The sequence below is a fragment of the Orcinus orca genome, chromosome 9, assembly GCF_937001465.1.
Source record: "Orcinus orca chromosome 9, mOrcOrc1.1, whole genome shotgun sequence".
In the NCBI taxonomy this organism is placed as follows: domain Eukaryota; kingdom Metazoa; phylum Chordata; class Mammalia; order Artiodactyla; family Delphinidae; genus Orcinus; species Orcinus orca.
In genome coordinates, this window is record NC_064567.1 from 1,268,928 (window position 1) to 1,291,198 (window position 22,271).

At 45.1% G+C, this 22,271-nt stretch overlaps 1 protein-coding gene across 7 annotated transcripts in view; it reads right to left on the reverse strand.

The window, feature by feature from the left end:
- UBE3C (ubiquitin protein ligase E3C) overlaps positions 1 to 22,271 on the reverse strand; it is a 121,526-nt gene that overhangs the window by 12,746 nt on the left and 86,509 nt on the right. For 6 of the 7 annotated variants that reach the window (XM_033408223.2, XM_033408222.2, XM_033408219.2 and 3 more), the window contains 3 exons: positions 10,202 to 10,414; positions 3,418 to 3,606; positions 3,254 to 3,320 (listed from right to left, as the gene is read on the reverse strand). In XM_033408223.2, coding sequence (XP_033264114.1) covers positions 3,254 to 3,320; positions 3,418 to 3,606; positions 10,202 to 10,414 — 469 coding nt within the window. The remainder of the gene's footprint in view (positions 1 to 3,253; positions 3,321 to 3,417; positions 3,607 to 10,201; positions 10,415 to 22,271) is intronic. The other variant, XM_033408221.2, reaches the window with a different exon arrangement.

Genomic DNA, 22,271 nt, shown 5'->3' on the forward strand with positions numbered 1-22,271 from the left:
CCTCACAGAAGTGGAATCATACAGTATCTGTCTTTTGTGTCTGGCTTATCTCACTTAGCATCTTTCCAGGATTCATCCACGTTGCAGCGTGCATTTGAACGTCATTCCTTTTTAAGACTTCATAATATTCCCATTGTATGTCTACAACACATTCGTTTATCCATCACCTGTAGGTGGACACTGGGGTTGTTTCCACCTTTTGGCTCCTGTGAACAATGTTGCATGAACACAGGTGTTTCAGTCCTTGCCTCCAATCCCTCTGGATATAGACCTAGGCGTAGAATTGCTGGATTATTATTTTTTTTAATATTTATTTATTTGTTTGGCTGCGTCGGGTTTTAGTTGCAGCACGTGGGATCTTCACTGCGACACGTGGGATCTTTTAGTGTGGTGCACGGGCTCTGGAGTGTGCGGGCTTAGTAGCTGCGCCACGCAGACTCTCTAGCTGTGGTGTGAGGCATGTGGGATCTTAGTTCCCCGACCACGGATTGAACCCACGTCTCCTGCATCGGAAGGCGGATTCTTTTTTTTTTTTTTTTTTTTCCAGTACGCGGGCCTCTCGCTGTTGTGGCCTCTCCCGTCGCAGAGCACAGGCTCCGGACGCGCAGGCTCAGCGGCCATGGCTCACGGGCCCAGCCGCTCCGCAGCATGTGGGATCTTCCCGGACCGGGGCACGGACCCGTGTCCCCTGCATCGGCAGGTGGACTCTCAACCACTGCGCCACCAGGGAAGCCCGGAAGGCGGATGCTTAACCACGGGATCACCAGGGAAGTCCTGAATTGCTGGATTACATAGTAATTCTATGTTGAGCTTTTTGGGGAACCACCAAACCATTTTCCATGTTGGCTACTTTACATTCCCACAAGCAGTGAATGAGGTTCCAATTTCTCCACATCCCTGCCAACACTTGTTATTTTCTGTGTGTGTGTGTGTGTGTGTGTGTGTGTGTGTGTGTGTGTGTGTAAGGAGAGCCATCCTAAGAGATGTGAATACATCTCCCTCTGGGCTGGTTTCCATCTCCGTAGTGGTTAGTGACGCTGAGCCTCTTTCTGAGCGTACTGGCTATGTGTAATATCTTCTTTGGCGAAATGTCTATTCAAGCACTCTGCCCGTCGTTGAACCGGCTTGTCTTCTTGTTGAGTTCTAAGGGTTCTTTACACATTCTGGATACCAGACCCTCATCAGACATATGCTTTGCAAATACCTTCTCCCATTCTGAAGGCTGTCTTCTCACTTTCTTAATAACGTTCTTGGATGCACAAAGCCTGTAATTTTGATCAGGTCCAATTTATTTACTTTTTTCTGTGCTCCTGCTTTCGGTGTCGTATCTAAGAACCCGCTGCCGAATCCAAGGCCATGAAGATTTATCCCGGTTCTCCTAAGAGTTTATGGTTTTAGGTATTACATTAAAGTTCTTGATCCATTTTGAGTTAATTTTTGCATATGGTGTGTGTGGGGGGTACAGCCTCATTCTTTTGCAAAAATCCAGTTGTTCCACAATTAACTTTTTATATAACTGTAAACTTTTCCAAAGAGGTTCTACCATTTTAACACTGCCACCAGGCAAGAGGGTTCAAATTTCTTCACATACTAACACTTAGCATTGTCTTCTTTGAGAACAGTCATTCTAGTGGGTATGTAGTGGTATCTCATCAGAATTTAATTTGCATTTCCCTAATAATTAATGGTGTTAAAACAACTGTTCATGTGCTTATTTGCTTACCAGACATTCTTATATAACTTCTTAAATGAAACACTTTATTTTCTGCCCATGTTCTAAAATTCAGTTGTTTATATTATTGAGTTGCAAAACTTCTTTATATACTGTGGACATAAGCCATTATTAGATATATTACTTGGAAATATTTTCTCTTAACCTCTGGCTTGTTTTTTCACTTTTTTAATGGTATCTTTTGAAGCGCAACATCTTTAATTTTGAGAAAGTCCAAATTTCTATCAATTTCTTTTTTCTGGATCATGCTTTTGCTGTACAGCTAAACACTCTGCCTAGTCCAGAAGTCACGAAGGTTTTCTCCTATATGTTCTTTTAGAAGTTTTACAGTTTCGGCTTCTACCTACAGGTCTCTGATCCTGTTGAATTCATTTCTGCGTATGGTGTGAGGTCAGGGTCTAAATTCATTCTTTTCCTCGTACCACTGAACTGTCAAAGATCATTAGCTGTAAACCTAAGGATTTGTTTCTGGCTCCCAACTACGTTCCACTGACCGATATGTCTATCCCTGTGCCAGTCCCACAACGTCTTAGCTACTGTGGTTTACAGTAAGCTTCGAATCAGGGTGATGATCCTTCAGCTTTGTTTCTATGTTTCGGCTGCTTTAGGTCCTTCACATTTCCATATAAATTTTAAAACCAGTCTGCTGATGTTTACCAAAAACCCTGAAAATACCAGAATAACAGACTATGGTTAAGGAAAACAAACCGAAATAATAGTGGTTGTTTTAAGGATGATTTTTTTTTCCTTTCCACTGCTCCCAAGTATATAAAATAAAGTTTATGGGACTTCCCTGGTGGTCCAGTGCTTAAGACTCCACATTCCCACTGCACGGGGCACGGGTTTGATCCCTGGTTGGGGAACTAAGATCCTGCATGACACGCGGCACAGCCAAAAGAAAAAAAAAAAACAAAAAAACCTCACAAACGCCCAAAGAGTACACCAGTCCAACTCGGAACAACCTAGTTATGCTTTTGTTACTTCGTTAATGACTAATGTTGTCGAGCATCTTTCTGCGTGCTTACTGGCCATTTATATGTCTTCTTTTTGGTTTTTCATTTTCTTGAAGAGTAAAAACTTTTAAGTTTAATTTAATCAAAAGTAAATATTTTGATGAGGTTCAGTTTTTAGGTTTTTCTGTTTTTTGGTCTAGCACTATTTTTCAAAGCAGACTGGAGGCAACCCAGTGGCCATAAGAAGAGGCTTAATAAGGTAAGTTGTGAAGAGAAAAAAGCAGGCTGCAGAATAGTATATACAAACAAGGAAAATAAGAATGAAATTTGTATTTATATGTAAATATGTAAAGACACCAAGAACAGTGGTTACTCCTGGTGGGGACGGGCAGGGGAGGAATGGGATGGTGAGAAATGAGACAGGAAGAGGAGTTCACTGTAACCCCATACAGCCTGGGTTTTAAATCATGAATGAATTACCCATGTAAAAAAGGATGTTAGAAATTACTTTGGAAATATGACCACCTGTAACATTTTCAGGGATGGATAACTAGTGGTGATAACATACCTGAATAGTTTGTAAAGGATTTTAAGTCCTCCAGACTTATGGGAACTTGTGCACCAGAAATTAATACCTGAAAAAAAAAAGTTCAGGTTATAAAACTGGAGGCGGATTTTAAGAAGGCCTTTCACATCAGGAAACACCCATGTCCCCAGGTGCAGGAAGTGGACCTGGATCTCCTGCTGGTCGAACATCCGCAGCCACTCCAGGCTCACCACGTTGGCCAGGCCCTGCCGGAACGCCAGGCAGTGCTGGCGGATCTGCCTGTTCAGCCGATAGTCGGCCACCAGGTGGATGTACGCAATCCGGTTGGCACTGCTCACCGGGATATCTTTTCCACCGAATTTTAGTTCAACCACCTGTGAATATGAAAATAAGAGTCAAAAACTTCTCAAAGTATAGGGTAAAACAAGAGTAAGAACAACTGTTTCAAGGGAACTTGACTGTGTTGCTCTGTACACGACAATCTTAGTGAGAACCAGCACATGTGGCCTCACAGATGGAAGAGTCCTCTGATGGGACCCTCCAAAGCTTGGCATCCTATTCTGTCTTTAAGATCGTTAACCACCTCGGCTTTCTCCAAAGAACCAAGGAATGATGCTACAATGTAATCATGGCAATTCCATTAGAAAAATAATAATGAGAAATCACACAGGGCAATAAAAAAATTAATTAAACAAAAAAGAAATCACAAAGTGCAAATATATGAACCGAATGATCAGCACGAGTCAGAAGGGATTCATTTTGGAGAAAACGCAGCTTAAGGAATTAAGGTTGTAGTAAAATGAGTATTCTTACTTGCACATATAGGTAGCATATATTTCTCTGTTTCCATATTACTACCATAAAGTACTTTGAATATGATATTAAGGGTAGTGGTAATCACTAGAAATCACTCCATTTCTCATGTATCTGCAAGCATTAGAAAGAACTTCTTTATCACTGTGTAATGACACTCAGAAAATCGCAGGGTCAGGAACCCCTGGGAAGCATCCCTGGAGCGTTGGGGGGAATGAGCCGCAGCGGAGGTGGGGAGCCCAGACTCGGGTGCCCCGCACCTCACTTCACTGTGTGCCACAGAGAAGTCACCCGGCCCTGAACTCCGTGACACGGTGACACTTGCTTTGTCCATCCTGGAATTGTGACTATGTAAACTCACATAAGCAAAGCTGACTAGACAAAACTCCACAGACAGCTACAAATATGTAAGCCTAATTTACCAGAGTAGACTTCGGAATCCTCGTTTACTAGTGCTTAAACAAAAGAAATGCATTCTCAATGCGTGTGGATGAGGTAATGTATGCCAAGTATAAAGAAATATAAATACATCCGAAATAGTGAACAAAGACATTCCAGAGTGGAGGAGCTATTCAGTAAGGGACTGCTGCCAGTGGAAACTGGGTAACATTCAAAACAGGCTCAATACGCCCAGTAAGTAGAGGGCAAACTTGGGGGGTAAAGGCAGAGGAATGCTTAGATTATGGACCATGGGAAAATGACTGATACCCTCCCCCCGCCGTGATTTCCTTCACAGCCTTTAGGCTCTTGGTAGTTATTATATTCCAAGTGCAACAAGGACACCCCCCTCCCTCGGGGTGATGCCATTTTACCCCAATTGTTTTATCACTTTACAGAAAGGGCTGTTTTAAGAGCTGGTGATGGCTTTACTTAAATTATCCTCTGTCTGATGGTTACACAACCATCTAGTGCTATCAAAGCTGTGCAGCTGTATCAGATGACGCTTCACTGCTCACTAATCCGCGTTCTCAGGGCTGGAAACGCCAGGTCCCCAGGTCCGAGGAGGGGCTCTGGGGCGAGGCCGCGCTGTCTCTTGTGCAGCTCTCCCGACAGGCCTCCTGTCACCCGAGCCACAGGAGCGGCGGTTCTGTTTCCACACCTAAGACACCACCCCGCTTCCTTTAAGTGGATTAAAAGCAGATAATAAATGATGATGTACTGTGTGCTCTGGAAGAAAAAGGACCCGTGAAGGTATCGTTTAAAGAGCTTCCAAAGCCCCCGTTACCTAAGTAATCAGACAGCACTGACATTTCTAGTAACTTTAAAGTGGTTACGCTGGTAATTTAAGCTCCTCTCTCAGGCTACACCTAAAAAGCTATGTATGTTTAAATCACGACAAATCTGTCCTCAGAGTTCCGTTTTGAGGGGCATATTTAAATCTTTAAACATGGAATCTTTAAAGCAAGAGCTCTCCTCTCTGCCGCCCTGGACGTCTACACCTTACGGCCCTTGGGAGTGCACAGGCACCGCACCCTCTGCCCCCGCCCCCCGCAGCCGTCACTCACGCACAGGGGCTCATTTCATCCTCACGGCAGCTTATCCCCTTCTGAAGATGAGCACGGGGTCTGTAACTCGCCCAAGGTCACACAGCAAAGCAGCATAACCAGGGCTTTAGCCAGGCTCGCATGATTCAAGTTCAGTGCTCGTCTACAGAGCAGACGATTATTTATGGATCCATCGTAAACCCTGAGCATTTCCTCAAGGGAGACACATGCATAAGTTAGTAATCTAAAATCTCAGGTTCACTTCTGAGTAGGCTAACAAGCAGCCACACTGATTACACTAAAGAAAAAACTGGAGAGCAACACGTTATTTTAAGAGGGAAGATTCATTAACATAACCTGCCAGCATAATGAAGCATTTGCATATTACATATCTTTAGATCGTGATGTTTTATAAACCTAAACCTCTATATGAGAACTAGGTTTTTACATATATTTCTACAGAAATCCATACGATCCCTCCCCAAATTAGGTACTTTACCAGTGACTTTAATTTTTCCAATTAGACTCTTTAGTATAATTATTCTTACGCATTATCATCTATAATCTCTCTACTCAGTGGGAATTTCTATGAATAATTGGAACATCCTGACTTCACAATTCTGCTTTTAACAGATTCCAGTATTATCAGTGGCGCTTTAATGGAACGCTTACATATGCGACATCTCACCATTACCGTCTATTTCAGAAGGAAAATGGGAAATACCCCCATCAGCAAAGGCCTCGGCGACGGCCCCAAAGCTTTTATTTCGTTTCTTCTAAGTCGTGCCACTAGGTGGAGCGAGGCAACAGCAGCATCGCTGTCTGCTTGTTGATATTTCCTTCGGACAATAATAAATCCCATCTCTAAAAAAACATCTCAGTTTTGCAGTGCTGAAATTTCAGCTCTATGAGATGGAAGAAGAGGTCAAAACAAAACAAGCAAATGAAATCTGGTTCTCAGTCCCTCAACCTTTTATCTCACAGCATCGATGCCAGTTCTCAAAGATGCCTAGGCGACCAAGCAGGAGGAACGAGGAGGTCTCAGGAAGCACTATTTCCTTTATTCCTGTTCAGGATTTAGTCACCTATTTCTGAAACAGGGAACTTTTTTTTTTTTATCGTACGCGGGCCTCTCACCGTTGTGGCCTCTCCCGTTGCAGAGCACAGACTCTGGATGCGCAGGCTCAGCGGCCATGGCGCACGGGCCCAGCCGCTCCGCGGCCTGTGGGATCTTCCCGGACCGGGGCACGAACCCGTGTCCCCTGCATCGGCAGGCGGACTCTCAACCACCGCGCCACCAGGGAAGCCCTTGTGTACGCTTTTTGCTTCAGTTTTGGAAGACATCACGATGGAGAATAAACCACAGAACAGTTTTGTAGTCAAGGGGGGAAGCCAATGAAAAGACACTAAGTCTTAGTTTTCCTGAGGGACTCCCGGTACTACAGCACAGCGCTGTGCACTATGTGTAGCACCACAGTGAAGCGGCACTTCACACCCGCTAGGAGGGCTATTATTTAAAAAGAGAGAAAAGGAAGCGGAAAACAACAAGTGCAGACAAGTATGTGGAAAAATCGGAACCCTTGTGCACTGCTGGCAGGAATGTAACATCATGTGAAAACAGTACAGAGGGTCCTCAAAAAGTTAAACCCAGAACTGCCATGTGACCCAACAATTCCACTTTTAGGTATACACCCAAAACAACTGAAAACAGGGACCCCAAAAGATATTTATACAGCAACAGCCATGGCATCGTTATTCACGATAGCTGAAACAACTGTAATGTCTATCAACAGATGGATAAACAAACGTGACACACCTAACAATAGCATGTTCATCAGTCTGGAAAAGAAGAAACTCTGGAATGTCCTGCCTGCCCCACCCCTTGTCCGACTCAAATAAAATCTACTTAGTCCAAGACACTGACCCACAGAACGTAATTTTACAAATGAAAATTACGGTCAAACTGCTCTCGTTAAAAGCTTTTTCACTGCCTAACCAAACTGTGGTTCCTCTGAATCCTGGAACCACCTGACCCAGAGAATACCCAGGACCCGCCCTGACTCACAGAACCAGAACCTCAGCTTCCGCTGACAGGAGGCGCAAGTGTCTTCTTATTAGTTTTCCTACCAGCTCCGAAACGCACCTGTTAGGCTCTCTTACCCCGAAACACCCCCAAATCAGCTAAATGAAACACCGGCTCTCTTCCTGAGCGTACGTTTAGCCTTCCTAAAGCCCAAGGCCCTAAAAGGTTCTCCATGGACGACAGGATAAAGCCCAGACTTCTTGGCTCTGTCTACCTACTCTCCTCCAAGCCTGTGAAACTTCAGCCACTTCCAAATCCATCTGTTTACCTACGTGGTGATCCCTCATCACCCACCCAGAGCCTCTTCCGGGCAGCCCTCCCTGATCTACTCGGATGGGAGCACTCCTTTTGAGCTACTACTAACTACAGATCTCACAACGCAGATCATATCTGCCTCCAGTTAGAATGAGTGTGCGCTTACAGTTAAAGGCAATCTCCTCCGCACAGCCCACTGGCCGGCGCACAGAGCGCCACCAACCCCTCCTGAACGATGAAGGAGGGAAGAACAGGCATGGAGGCAAGCAGGCGACACCACAGGAAACACTCGAAGCCGCGTCGATCCAGACGGGGTCAGCGCTGCGCCACAGGGCTCAGTCACCCGTGGGGTCAGTGCGTGGTCCACGCGGCCTGGACTGGACACTACGGACCTGCTGGACACACAGATACTTCTAAGCTGGCAAAGCCGACAACCTTGGAAAGCCTGGACTAGAAACCAAGGAGTAACAGAAGCTTAGAGAAGCAAGTACAAAGTTTAAAGATAACAATACTTTCATAGTTAAAGTCCAACTACCAGATTCAGAAAAGATTACCAATCTACGTAAGAACAGCAGAAAAGATGCATCTCTCCTGCGAAAGAGACAACTTCTATGAAAACCAAATGTAAGTCAGAAAAGCACGGTTGGTTACTCTTTTTTTTAAGAGTTGGAATGTTTTTAATCTGACTGAAAATATAAATATACATGTAGTAAGACAATATTAAAGTTTCAAATAGACATCAGGTCACGACTACTCTTAAACATTTGATTTTTATTCTATCGTTTCTCCTAGTATGTTAGTGTATCTCATTAACATATTACATGACCATCACAATCCATCCTCATTAGAATGTTAAATGAAACTGTAACATAATATAGTTATATTTGATGTACACAGTTCACTTAAACTCTTACCAAATAAAGCGTTCATATTAAATGGCAGAACGGAGAAAAGACTTCCGAAAATGGGAATACTGGTGATGGAGTATAACTAATAGGAAAAGAGAAATTAATTGATACGGAGAAATATAAAGTGAAAATGCTACATGGAACTATTTTAAACAGGGAGAAAAAATTACGTTTTATCCTTCAGTTAGTCAAAATTGCTCTACAATCTTAAATCTTAACCTTTAGGGTCACTCAATATCTTCCTTATTTTATCCAGAATTAACTGGATATTATTATTATTGCACAAGGCAGCAAGAGGCACTTAAAAGTAACCGGAAACACGAAGACCCAATCAGCATTATAGTAACAGTTGGTTACTTCAAAAATCCAATGAGATATTAACAAATATGACTTCCAAAGTGCTCAAGCAATTCGATTCGCCTGTGTGCATCTTTTAAAGGTCTGCAGACTGTGGGATCACGTGCGCGCGTGTTCAAGTAGACAGAATTGTACGATGACCCCCACGCCCACCTCCAGCACCAGCTTCAGCAAGCTCCACCTTGCGGCCATCTAGGCCACCTGTGCCTTCACCTACTGGCCCGGTTCTCACGACATCCGAAGCAAATCCTGGGTGTTAAATCGTTCAGTACGTATGGTGTACATGAGTGTTCATAGCAGTATTACTCCTAAGAGCCAAAAAGTGGAAATACCCCGAACACTTATCAGCTGGTGAAGGATATGTGCTACATCCACATATACATCATCACATACATCAATCGGCCAGAAAAGAGAGTGAAGTACACCTGCAGCACCCAGTGAACGAAGCTAGGCACCAGAGGCCACACACCCTAAGGTTCCAGGTGTGAAAAACACCCAGAAGAGACAAGTGCACAGCGACAGGAAGTGGGCCAGTGCTCGCCTAGACTGAGGACGGGCAGGACGTGCTACTGGGCACACGGTGTCTCCGTGGTGATAACAGTGTCCTAAACGTGGATGCTGGAGCTGGTCGTACTAACCCACCTTGTACGGGCTACAGGGTGGAATTCATGGTACACGGATCGTATCTCAATAAAGCAGCTATTCAAAACCTTAGCTTGACTCTCTAGTATGTTATTTACTTTTCTCAAGGATAAAAACAACAGAAGCACGCAGGTGGACAGTGAAGGCCTGCGGCCCGCGTTAGGAGCTGCCGAGGGCCACTCAGCTGGATGAGGACACAGGAGCACTGCCCGCCCCCGAGGCTCCAGAAGTGAGGCGAGAGGCGAGTGACCGTCACAGGAGGACGGCTGCTGTGCCTGGCAGCCTGGCACCACGAGGGGTGGCGAGGGCCGCGCTCACCACCACAACTCCCCCAGCTCTGCTTTCAGCCCCGGGACTCTTCCAAGGAAGATGCGCACAAGCTCATACCGCGGAACGCAAACGTCTGCACACCAGAGCCCCGACTCACCTGTGCCTCTCCGAGGTCGTTGTTCACCACAGTGAAGTTCAACCCCAGCTCCTCCACGTCACCTTCGTAGCTCTTGAGAAACAGCAAATTCTTATACACTTCGGGGTCTAAGGACGCCAGGTGGTGGATGTCCACGTCCGCGCTGGTTCCAAGCAGCTTGGACAGGAAAAAGCCAGCGAAGGGCAATTCCACCAGCATATTTTCATAGAGAGCCTTCAAATGAGAGCAAAGACCACTGATTAGCATTTCATAAGAACTCTTTTTTCATACTTCCTAAAAATGAGAAAACGTATGTCCAATTTGATATTTAACAGAATCCTAAGAGAGCAGACGATTCTCCTCCATGAGGAGGACGGTGGAAGCTAGTATTTGGTGAGCGTTTACCACGTGCCAGGCCACAGTTTAAGCATTCAATGCATACATTCACTACGTAGAAACTTCTAGAACAGACTACCGAAGAATTTGGGGGCTGAAACGCCAATGGGAGTTTTTAAGAGCCACAGCCTTCATGCTGCAAGAGCCTGCCAGGTGCTTTCTGTGAAGTGTTCTGCAGGTGCATCAGTCTCCTAGGGCTGCTGTAACAAAGCACCACAGACCGGGTGGCTTCAAACAACAGAAACTCATCGTCTCCCCGTCTGAAGGCCTGAAATCGAGGTGGCAGCAGGGCCACGCTCTCTGGGCGGGCGCTAGGGGAGGGTCCTTCCTGCCTCTTCCAGCTCCAGCGTTGCCGGCACCTTGCTGGGCCCTGGCCTGTTGCTGTGCCCCTCCAGCCTCTGCCTCTGGACGTGCTGGTCTCCCCTTGTGTGTGTGTCCCTCTCCTTTCTCTTATGAAGATGCCAGTCACTGGATTCTGGGACCCACTCTACCCAATATGACCTCACCTGAGCTTGCCTATATATGCAAAGACCCATCTTTCCGAATGTCGCATCACAGGTACAGGGTATTAGGAGTTGAGCACATCTTTGGGGGGGGTCACAATTCCACCCACAACGGCAGGCCAGACCACGTCGGTGGCCACCCCTCCACTCTGCCCTTTAGCACAAAAGGAGCACAATGTGTGCCAAGGTTGGGTTTCAGGTAATTTCCAATGTCAAGAAATCTTCTTCTTCTTTAGATTTTTTTTTCACCATCAAATGGGGGAAAAAAAAAAAGCATTCTTAGCTTGGTGACCATACAAACATAGGTGGCAAGCTACAGGCCCACAGGCTGTAGTTTGCCAACACATATTGTAAAATGAAGAGATCGGGCCTTAGAACTCGGGAGATCGTCCAGTATTGAGTTAGCAGGCAGCAAAACTGGTGTCAAAACCCAGATCCCCTGATGCCCAGATCAGTGTTTTCCCTGTAAGTTACTGTCTACCTTTACGTCTAAGGATGGCAATGTGTAATGATTTTGGCAACTATTTATATTAAGGTATAATTTACATAAAGTGAAATGTACAACACGCCAGTACTTGCTCACAGCTGTGTAACGACCGTTCAGATCACAACAGAGAACATTTACACCCCCTCCCCCAACCTAGCGCCCCCTCAGTCCTCAGTCAACACCCTCCCTCCCTCAAGCTAACCCTCACTCTACTGTCACCACAGATAGGTTTTGCCAGTTCTGGAGCTTCATAATTGGGGCTATACAGTATGTGTCCTTTCATATCTGTCTTCTCACAACATACTGTTTTTGAGATTCACCTATGTTACCGTTGTTAACAGCTCTACCTAGTCACATGACGATGGACAGGTGAGTGGTCTCCAGTCTCGGCTAGGATCATAGAGCTGCTATATCAGTCACTGGCCTGCCTTTCTGTGGGTCTGTGCTCTGACTTCTCTTTATTATATACCTGAGCAGGCTGGGTGACAGTGGAAGTACTGGAGCACAAGGAAGGTTTAACTATATTAGACACTGACATGCTGTCTTCCAAAACACAATTTCTTTTCGCCATGACCAGCAATGCAGGAAGGTTCTAACTGGTCTACATTCTCACCAACTATCAGTACTGTCACTCTTAAGGTTTGGTTATTCCGGTTGGTGCAACGGGGTAATCTAATCTCATTGTGGTTTTAAAGTACATTTCCCTGATGACCAGTGTGGATTACACTAAGTGTTAGTATCACTATATTAATCTCCAGAGATTCTCCAGCAAAGGAGGGTAGGAAATACAATCATATAAAGTTTTCCAACATAATGTCCGGGTTCTCCTGGCACGATAAGTACCCCTGTGGCCCGAGGCTGTAAAATGCGACAAGGCATCAGGAACGCGCTGTAGTTCTCAGAAGCGTTCTTATTCTATTGTAGCAGATGACTTAGAAGCCCCAACAAGTCTTTCTTGTCAACAATGTTCTAATGAAAATAGTTACCGCTTATCGAATGCTTGCTACGTAACAGGCGTTCTGCTAAGCAGGCAGCATCAGTGACCGCATTTCCATTTGGCCCCTGGAAAATCCGACTGACTGTAAGGAAGTGATTCTTACGTGCAAGTCAAGGGGAAATCCGGATTTCCCCCACAAAGGCCTTTTTTGTTACCATACATCTGATCTGCAGAGACACGGATCCTCTGAGAAGCTCCCATGACTGTAGTCAGCCCCGCTCTCAGGGGAGAAGGGGTGTCAGTCCCTCGCTTGGTAAATGCAGAGCTGGAAGCGTCGCCTTGAGCACGGGGGATCAGGGACCTTTCTCTGTTTGCAGGGCCGTCTGTGACCCCAGAAGGACAGACAGGGTGTGAGGGTTGGACTAACTCTGCCTTAGCGACCCCTACCATCAGCTATGCCGTGTGACACACTCAGATCTTCTTTAAACCACTGTGTGAGGATTCAGTGCTATGATGCTACGCATGCAACTAAAATAAAGCAAAATTTAATCTAAGGGGTGATCTCTCAGCCATGAAATTAACTTCAGAAGTCACTCTTCCAAGAGGCCACCCACCTGGCCACACCCACACACGCTAAAGGCTAAGCACAGGGTTTAGTGAGACAGACCTGTGTGACGTAACTAATGCCAGAGTGAGCTGGCACTGCCCCTCCCACCTTCCCCACATTAAAGATGGCAGCCTTGTGCCACTGTGCACCGTGGGAGGGACCCTTCCATGGTCACAGCTTCCAGCACTACTGCACTACTGAACCCTCTATCTCAGGGGTCCCCAACCCCCGGGCTGCAGACTGGTACCGGTCCGGGGCCTGTTAGGAACCGGGCCGCGCAGCAGGAGGTGAGTGGCGCGTGGGCGAGCGAGCGAAGCTGCACCTGCCGCTCCCCACATCGCTCACATTATTGCCTGAACCATACCCTCCTCCCCGCCGCCCCGTGGAAAAACTGTCTTCCACGAAACTGGTCCCTAGCGCCAAAAAGGTTGGGGACCGCTGTTCTGTCTCATACTTGGGTGGCAGTCTATAATCACTGACCCTTACGCACTCATATGCATGCTTCCCCCTTTCCCCCTAAACGTCCAGAGAAAGCTCAGATACCCCCCGAGACCCACATTTTAAACTCTCACCCACTAATATGACTGCAGGAAGCTAGAAAACAGCTATGAAACATCCTCCCAGAAGTAAACACCCAGAGTGCACTGGCTTCGGTTCAGAAGCTACTGGCCGGCACCATGAGCCACACTCCCGAGGGACGTCACCGCGTCACCACGTCTCAGGAGGCCAGGCTCCCCATCTTCCCCCAGTGGAGACCACAGATGCTCTGTGCCAGGGAAACTGGACTGTTATGTCCCTGTGCTCTTATTTGATTTGAAGACTAATGATGACCCAATTAATTTTGAAAAGATGGCATAAAGGGACTTCTTAATTAGAGAATGAGTAATAAAATGGCAACTGGCACTTAAGTCATCTACTGATAATGTAAAGACTGAGCTGTTTGGAGAAGCCACGGTTTGCTTCAAGTTAAGAATGGCTAATACTATTAACCTGAAGCACTTATAAACCCCATTACTTCTAAATGAATGATGCCTTCAAAGCCAAGGAGAGCATTCTGCAGAAGACGACGTGATTGATCCCAGGTGTTGAAGAAAAGCCTCATTTGTACAGTGGACTGTAAACTCAAGGTGTAAATCATCCGATGTTCAATATATAAGGTCATTGTTTGCCATTTCTGCATTAGTAACAATAAACCTGTGAAGTTTGTTAAATCTATCAGAGCTACCTGAATTTTAAACAGAAATTCCACTGTGACTCATAAAATGTAAATGCATAGGTATAATTTTTTACACGAGGCAGGTTTAAACCTTTAGAGCATTTAATATACAAGCACTAATAAATGATAGCACTAAAAACTATGATTGCATCAGCTAAATGGGTTATAAATTAAATTTCCATAATGTATGCAACTGAGATACAAATGTAAGCATAAATCAAGGTATTTTCTAAACACAGGTTAATTATACAACTTCAAAACTGCCAATTTCTTATGCAAAATAATCCACTTAGCGTTTTTCATACTGGCCTTAATTCTCAGTCAGCTGCACCACACTTGTTCCTAGAAGCATATCAATAACTACTTGTCATGAAAAAATAGCAATAGGTATATTGAAAAAAACCCTATAACGCATTTTTCAACTGTCTTTTATGAGTGTTTATAGCTAGAAATTGTGCCAAAATGATTTGAAATAAAAAGGATTAATTACGGTAGAAGCCTTTTAATATAAGTAAGTGCAGTCGCAATGCAATTAATGCAAATCATGGCCCTACCGGGAGAGTCAATGGGAGCCGCATCTCAGGCCGTTTGTTTGTGGCCAAATAACTCCAGTAATTTACTACATTAAGAATCAATAAAAAAAAATAATGCTTTTCAAATGCATCTCTATCAATCTTCAGGTAGTTCTAAAGTGAACATTTATAACTTAATCTAAAAACTATATCAGAGATGTCTTGTTTTAAAGCCACTCTAATTGAGCAAGGAGATAATTTTAATTATTTCAGATCATGCTAGCTTTGGAGTTTGAAAAATAAAAGGTATGTAAAATAAGAATGTAAGCTGATAGCAGTATGCTATTTAATTTAGTAGCTAGGCTTCAGAATTAATAACTGAGAGTTGAAAAACATGGTCTCTGGGGCTACTATTGATTTTTATGATAAGCTCCTGCAGGGCAGGAAACACATCTGATCTTCAGTGCAAGTCTATGTACAACATACAGTGCCTAGTCATTTAGCAGATTTATTAAATGCCAACTGTGTGCTAGGGACCGCTGATCTGTAGGATGGAATTCTGCATCCATGAATTTGTTTGCAAAAAACCATTTATTCTCTTTTGAGACATTTCAGGTTATGCAAAACTATGTGTATGGGGCTTCATTTCAAACCCTTCCACACCGCTTACTCCTGTACCCCTCTGTCCACACCGCTGCCTGACCCTCAGCGACACGGCACACGTTGTGTGTCGGGTCTCACCTGCGCCATTGCCACCCAGGGGGACGAGGTGTCCCACCAGCCCTGGAAGCGAAGGAGAGGTTTTTACTTGTTCATGGCAACTGATAACCCTCACGGAGGGTTCGACAGCTTTATTTTCAAAAACAGCTCTTTCACTCCTGAAATCCTGTGAGGATGCTAGACGGGTAGGGGATGAGAGTTCACGCCTCAATCCTGTTTTCCTCACTGGGTATCCAGAAACCCACCCACGGTGTGACAGCGACTCTGTCCAGCGACTGCCGCCCCCCAGGCCCCTCCCCCCAGCTCAGGCTCCACAGAGGCTGCTCTGCTCCTCCCACTGGGCCCACCAGAAGGTCTCCAGACGATAAAGCACTCACGTCTCCACAGCCAAAGTGACAAAACCCACACTCCCATTTCTACCCACAAGAAGTAAATATTGGGACTTCCCTGGCGGTCCAGTGGTTAAGACTCTGCGCTTCCACTGCAGGAGGCACGGGTTCGACCCCTGATCAGGGAACTAGAGTCCAGTATGCCGCACGGCGCGGCCAAAAGAAAAAAAGAAGTAAATATCTGGGAGTTCTAGAGCAGCTGTTATATTCCTGCTCCTGGAAAGACACTCGTTAAGGTACCCCATACAACCAAGAACTTTTCTCCGTAATTAAAAGAAAACATTTTGCAGGTTTAAAAATTCTACTTTCACCACCAGGATAATAAAATATTAGACTTTTGAACTGTGAGGATCCTGGTGTCCCTCAAAGGTAGGAGGCGTCACTGCCAGGTACTGAGGACCCTTGCTAACTAACGAGGGTGATGATATCTGTGACATGCCCCACCCACGAACCCACCTCACACTGACCTCCCCCTCCCCTAATCCCTCTGACATTAAGGCTCTACCAAACTACCATATTACAGCACTACTTTTTAGTAACAGCTTTGCTGAGATACAATCCACGTACCGGACGATTCACCCATTTCAAGCGAACAATCCAGTGGTTCAGATATTCAGAGTTGAGCAACCACCACCGCGATTGGTTTTTGAACATTTCACACCCCCAGCCCCGGGCAGTCAAAGGTCTGCTTTCCATCTCTCAGAGTCCCTAGGCGTCCCGAGCGGGGACGCGCCCGTCTGGGCACCAGGCTGTGCACTGCCGCCCAGGAGCCCTGCCAGCTCAGCCTTGCTCCAAAGTACCGACCCTCCCCTCCCCTCCCTCCCTCCCTCCCTCCCCACCGCCAGGGCAGCAGCTCTGCCTCCTTGCCCTTGAAGCCACGGCTCACGTCTCCCTCCGGCAGCCACCCCTTAGAAGACTGGGGGTTGCTGCCTGCCGGCCCCCCTTCCCAGCCCCTCCCCAGCTGTGGGACAGGCTGCAGCCCAGCCCCCCAAGTGGAAAGCGCCCCCCACCCAGGGCAAAAGCACGCAGGCACCTGCCTGGCCAGCGACCCTGGTGGCCCGGCTGCCACCCATCCCCGCGAGACGCCCTTCAACCCCCGCGACTTTCCGGGCGCGGCGGGCAGGCCCCCGGGCCCCTGCGGGTTGCAGTTTGGGCTGTGCAGTATCGTGCTGCTATAAACACTCCAGCTCGTGTGTTTTGCCGAGTATACGCACTATTTCTGTAGGGATACAGGCTCCAGGACACCATAAGGTAGGTACTTCTGGAAGACACGGCTTCCATTTTCTCGACCCGTGTGCAGAGGCTCTGGCCTCCACCACTCCAGGAAAGCTGCTTGTCCACACTGCTGGCAGAAATGGTCACCTCTCGGTCCTTATCTACCTGACCTACGGGTAGCACCTGACCCGACGTGTCATTCTCTCTCCCTTGAAACAGTCTTCATTTGGCTTCCAGATAAACCCTTCCAAAAGAACACTTTCCTGGTTTTCTCCTGACCTTTCTGGCTGCTTCTTCTGAACTTGTGTTGCTAAATTCTCCTTCACTCCCTGAACTCTAAGTCTCGGAAAGGCCTTTTCTGTAGCCACACCCACTCCTGGGTGACATCACCCAGTCCTTGGGTTCCTGCTGCCACTTGGGCTACTTCTTTTTATTTATTTACTTATTTATTTTTGGCTGTGTTGGGTCTGTTGCTTCGCGCGGGCTTTCTCTAGTTGCGGTGCGCGGGCTTCTCATTGCGGTGACTTCTCTTGTTGCGGAGCACGGGCTCTAGGCACACGGGCTTCAGTAGTTGTGGCGTGTGGGCTCAGTAGTTGTGGCACACGGGCTTAGCTGCTCCGCGGCAGGTGGGATCTTCCTGAACCAAGGCTCGAACCCGTGTCCCCTGCATTGGCAGGTGGATTCTTATCCACCGCGCCACCAGGGATGCCCTGGGCTACTAACAGCAGAGGCCAGGAGGCCTGTTAAACTTAACTCTTATGCTATCGCTCCTCTGCTCAGATCCCTGCTGCTGGAACCAGGACTCCCAGCCTGGTCTGTCTCACTCACGGAGGAGAACACCAACCTACTGCTATCTCCCAAACAAAGTTATCCCAATTTTAGAAACAAGAGCAGCAATATACATCTTCACTTGGCTACCTTTTCATAAAGGAAATTTACTCATTTTAAGTGTTTAGAAGGATTTAAATGGGCCGAATTTATTTTTAGATAATTATTGCCCTTATTGCACAAATAAAGGCAGGGAAAGACATGCAATACACTTTACGCAGCACCAGCAGGAGTCTGTGTTCCTAATTTTCCTGGTGAGAATCTAACATGGCTTAGAAAAAGGAAAATGGCCCCAGTGTTAATAGTGACCCATGTTAAACTAGTGTTTGGGAGTGCTTAAAAAAATATGAGAAGGGATATCTCAATAGTAAGCAAGATCTACTTTACGTGGGAGCAGAAAGAATTTTGGTGAGTATCTCAGAATGGCTAAAACTACAATAATATTTTTGGTACTGGAATCAACTGAATTCTGGAATACACCTGCCATTTTTACTGTAAACTATTTTAATTTCATGTTTAATTTTTTTTTTTTTGCGGTACGCGGGCCTCTCACTGCTGTGGCCTCTCCCGTTGCGGAGCACAGGCTCCGGACACGCATGCTCAGCGGCCATGGCTCATGGGCCCAGCCGCTCCGCGGCATGTGGGATCCTCCCGGACCGGGGCACGAACCCGCGTCCCCTGCATCGGCAGGCAGACCCTCAACCACTGCGCCACCGGGGAAGCCCTCATGTTTAATTTTGAAGAAATAAACTTACATAGAAAACTATGACCTTAACTAGCAAAAAGAAGAATCATCTCCAGATTTGGGAGTGCTTTGTTTTTAATGGAAAAGAATACAAATTGTGATTAGAATGCTGTAAAAGCAGGTACAATTCTCAGAAGGGATAAGGTTCAAACAAAATAATCATTTGTAAATTATAAGTTGTTCATATTTATAAATTATGATCTTTGATTTTTCTGTTTCCAAAAAAAGCTGAAGGTCAACAAGAGCAAACTCGTGATGAATCGTCCCCTGTGGTTAACAGGGAGATTCAGAGAAAGCTTGCTTCTGAAATTTGCTGACATCAAAGGAAAAAAAGTCTTAACATTGTTTGGAAGGCCTGTGCTAAGCACAGAATGCCCAACTATTTACTGAACGTTATGTTTAAGAAGACCTAAGGGGAAGATATATTAACTTTAGGCTCAGAGCACTCAGTCTGATGACAATCGGATGCTGACCCTTAATGAGTCTGAGAGTTCAAAACAAGATATTACAAAAGAGAAGCTTTGCCATTTAAGGACCAAAGTAACTTAGATGACTACTACTCACCTCAATCAACAGTTTTAAAGCCTCTGCAAATCTGTGAGCATTTTATAAAAGGACTCTAACGAATAGAAAAATAAATTCTCCCAGCTCTCAAAAATCTCAGGATAAACTGTTAACTGCCAATATTATACTCTATGATACAGTAAGTGCTGAATTCTACTCAATACAAAATTATAAACTATGCTGAAGTTTCACCATCTGCTAATTAAAAATTTGAAATATATGATCAAGATATTATCAAATAATTTGATTTACAGGCATTCTGTTTCAATTAAATCAATATTCTGAAGCAAGAAAAAAAGAGCTAGTTCCAAATAGAATTCAAATACGATGAAAGATTTCCTTCAATAAATATTCTGAACTTAATCGGCTTAAATGGACGTAGGTGCTTCTGTTAAAAAAAAAAAAGTTCAAGATGACATTACCACATCCTTGAGCTGTTTATTTATTCCCTGTCTAGAGCCTGATTTACAGGCGATAAAATGCAATCACAACCCACACCAAAGCAGGAATCATCTGCTAATGGAACTTTTAATGGAGAAGTGACCAGTGACATGAGGTAATTCTTCCTATGTAGGAGTGCTCCTGAAGACCTCTCTGCACTTCATCACAGTAAACAATCACTAACATATGCATTAAAGAAAATTTAAATACATTATGACCCAATAAATATCATAATCAATCAATATACAATTTTCTTCTCTTAAAGATTTAATGTTCAGATACCACACTATTAGTGCTATACTATTACACTCACTTAGATCTGGACAATTTTTAACATGTTGGTACAAAGTTTAACCATTTGTGATCAGATATGTTTTAGAAACTACTGCTCCCTTAGGAATTTCCATGCAGAAAATTATATGAGTAAAATCCTTAAAGTGAGGAACTAAATTAAGTACGATCCTCAAATAACTATAGTTTTGTTACTGGTTTTGTCTAAACTTCATTATTTTAAAGAGCTCTGAGATAGAATTTATACAAACTTCATTTTTAGGAGAAAGGTTTAGATGCCAAATTTTTCTCCCTGGAATCTGGTTTAAAGAGGTAACATATTCCAGGGCTTCCCTGGTGGTGCAGTGGTTATTCATCCACCTGCCAACGCAGGGGACACGGGTTCGAGCTCTGGTCTGGGAAGATCCCACATGTCGCGAAGCAACTAAGCCCGTGCACCACAACTACTGAGCCTGTGCTCTAGAGCCCACGAGCCACAACTACTGAAGCCCGCATGCCTAGAGCCCGTGCTCTGCAACAAGAGAAGCCACCACGATGAGAAGCCCGAGCACCGCAACGAAGAGTAGCCCCTGCTAGCCGCAACTAGAGAAAGCCCGTGCGCAGCGACAGAGACCCAACGCAGCCAAAAATAAATAAATAAAATAAAAAAAGAAAATATTCCAGAGTACAGCAGTAAGAGCGATCTGTTATCCCCTCTGAATCTACAGCACTTTCCAAGACTGTGTCGTCAGGACAATTCTCAATGCGAGCAGCACGTCACTGACCAGCGACGCACAGAGCTACCAGTGAGCCAGAAAGCTTCCGCGAGCCAGGATCATCTCGTCCTTATCTTGCCTCTACATGAATCAAGATTGGACAATTCATACACTCAGGAAGGAAAAATAATATAGAACGGTAATAAGATTTAATTTATGCAAATAAAATTACTCTGCTGTCTGTCACTGCACTGTGTAAGAACCACTGAATTTAGGGAGTATTTCAGGTTAGGCTATCAAAATAAAGGCTCATCTTCACAGAAAGAACGACAGCTCATCCTTTCAAAGATTTTCGTGCAATGGGTTATGAAACTGACATCCTTGGGAAGAAGCTGAGACTGAGTCGAAAGGGACCACTGACAGGGAGGGATACTATCTCCCTGAGAACTGACACCAAGGACAGCACACAGCTCCAGGTGGGAGAGACACATTATGCCTTAAAATGAATTAAGGCGAGAAAATGATCTGTTTGAAATTTATGCTAAGGAATCTAACATCAGGTCAATGTCTGAAATTTGTCACTGAAATAAGGGGAGCCTGAAGAAAACATACTGTTAAAATGGTGAGGTCAGGCTGAAGCCCATTACTAAAGTTGAAGAACGCTTAAAGTCTGTATTATTAAAATAGCGACATTTGGAATCTGAACAAATAAATAATAACTGGGCCTATAATGATGCATCTCAAAGAGATACAAATAAAGGAGCATGATTTTTTTTTTTTTAAGGAGCATGATTTTTATATCCAGGACATACCGATTCTCACTACCCCGCTGCTTTGTTAGGCCTGGGGTTCCATTACCATTTGTCATTAACACACACACACACGCACAACACAAAACTTACTACAGAGCTACAGTAATCAAAAGTGTCACACTAGCATAAGGCTAGACATAGAGATCAATGAAATAGAATCAAGAGTTCAGAAATAAACCCTTACATTTGTGGTCAGCTGACTCTCAACAAGAGTGCCAAGACAGTCTTTTCAACAAATGGTGCTGGGACAGCTGGACATCCATACGAAAAAGAATATAGAGGAAACTCTTAACTCACACCATCTACAGAAATAAACTCGAAGCAGCCGCATAGCACAGGGAGATCAGCTCAGTGCTCTGTGACCACCTAGAGGGGTGGGACAGGGAGGGTGGGAGGGAGGGAGATGCAAGAGGGAAGAGATATGGGGACATATGTATAACAGATTCACTTTGTTATAAAGCAGAAACTAACACACCATTGTAAAGCAATTATACTCCAATAAAGATGTTAAAAAAAAAAAAGAATCAAAGACAAATATAAGAGCTAAAACTACAAAACTCTTAGAAGAACATTCAGGTATATATATATATATATTTTTTTTTTTTGGGGGGGGGGGTACGCAGGCCTCTCACTGTTGTGGCCTCTCCCGCTGCGGAGCACAGGCTCCGGACGCGCAGGCTCAGCAGCCATGGCTCACGGGCCCAGCCGCTCCGCGGCATGTGGGATCCTCCAG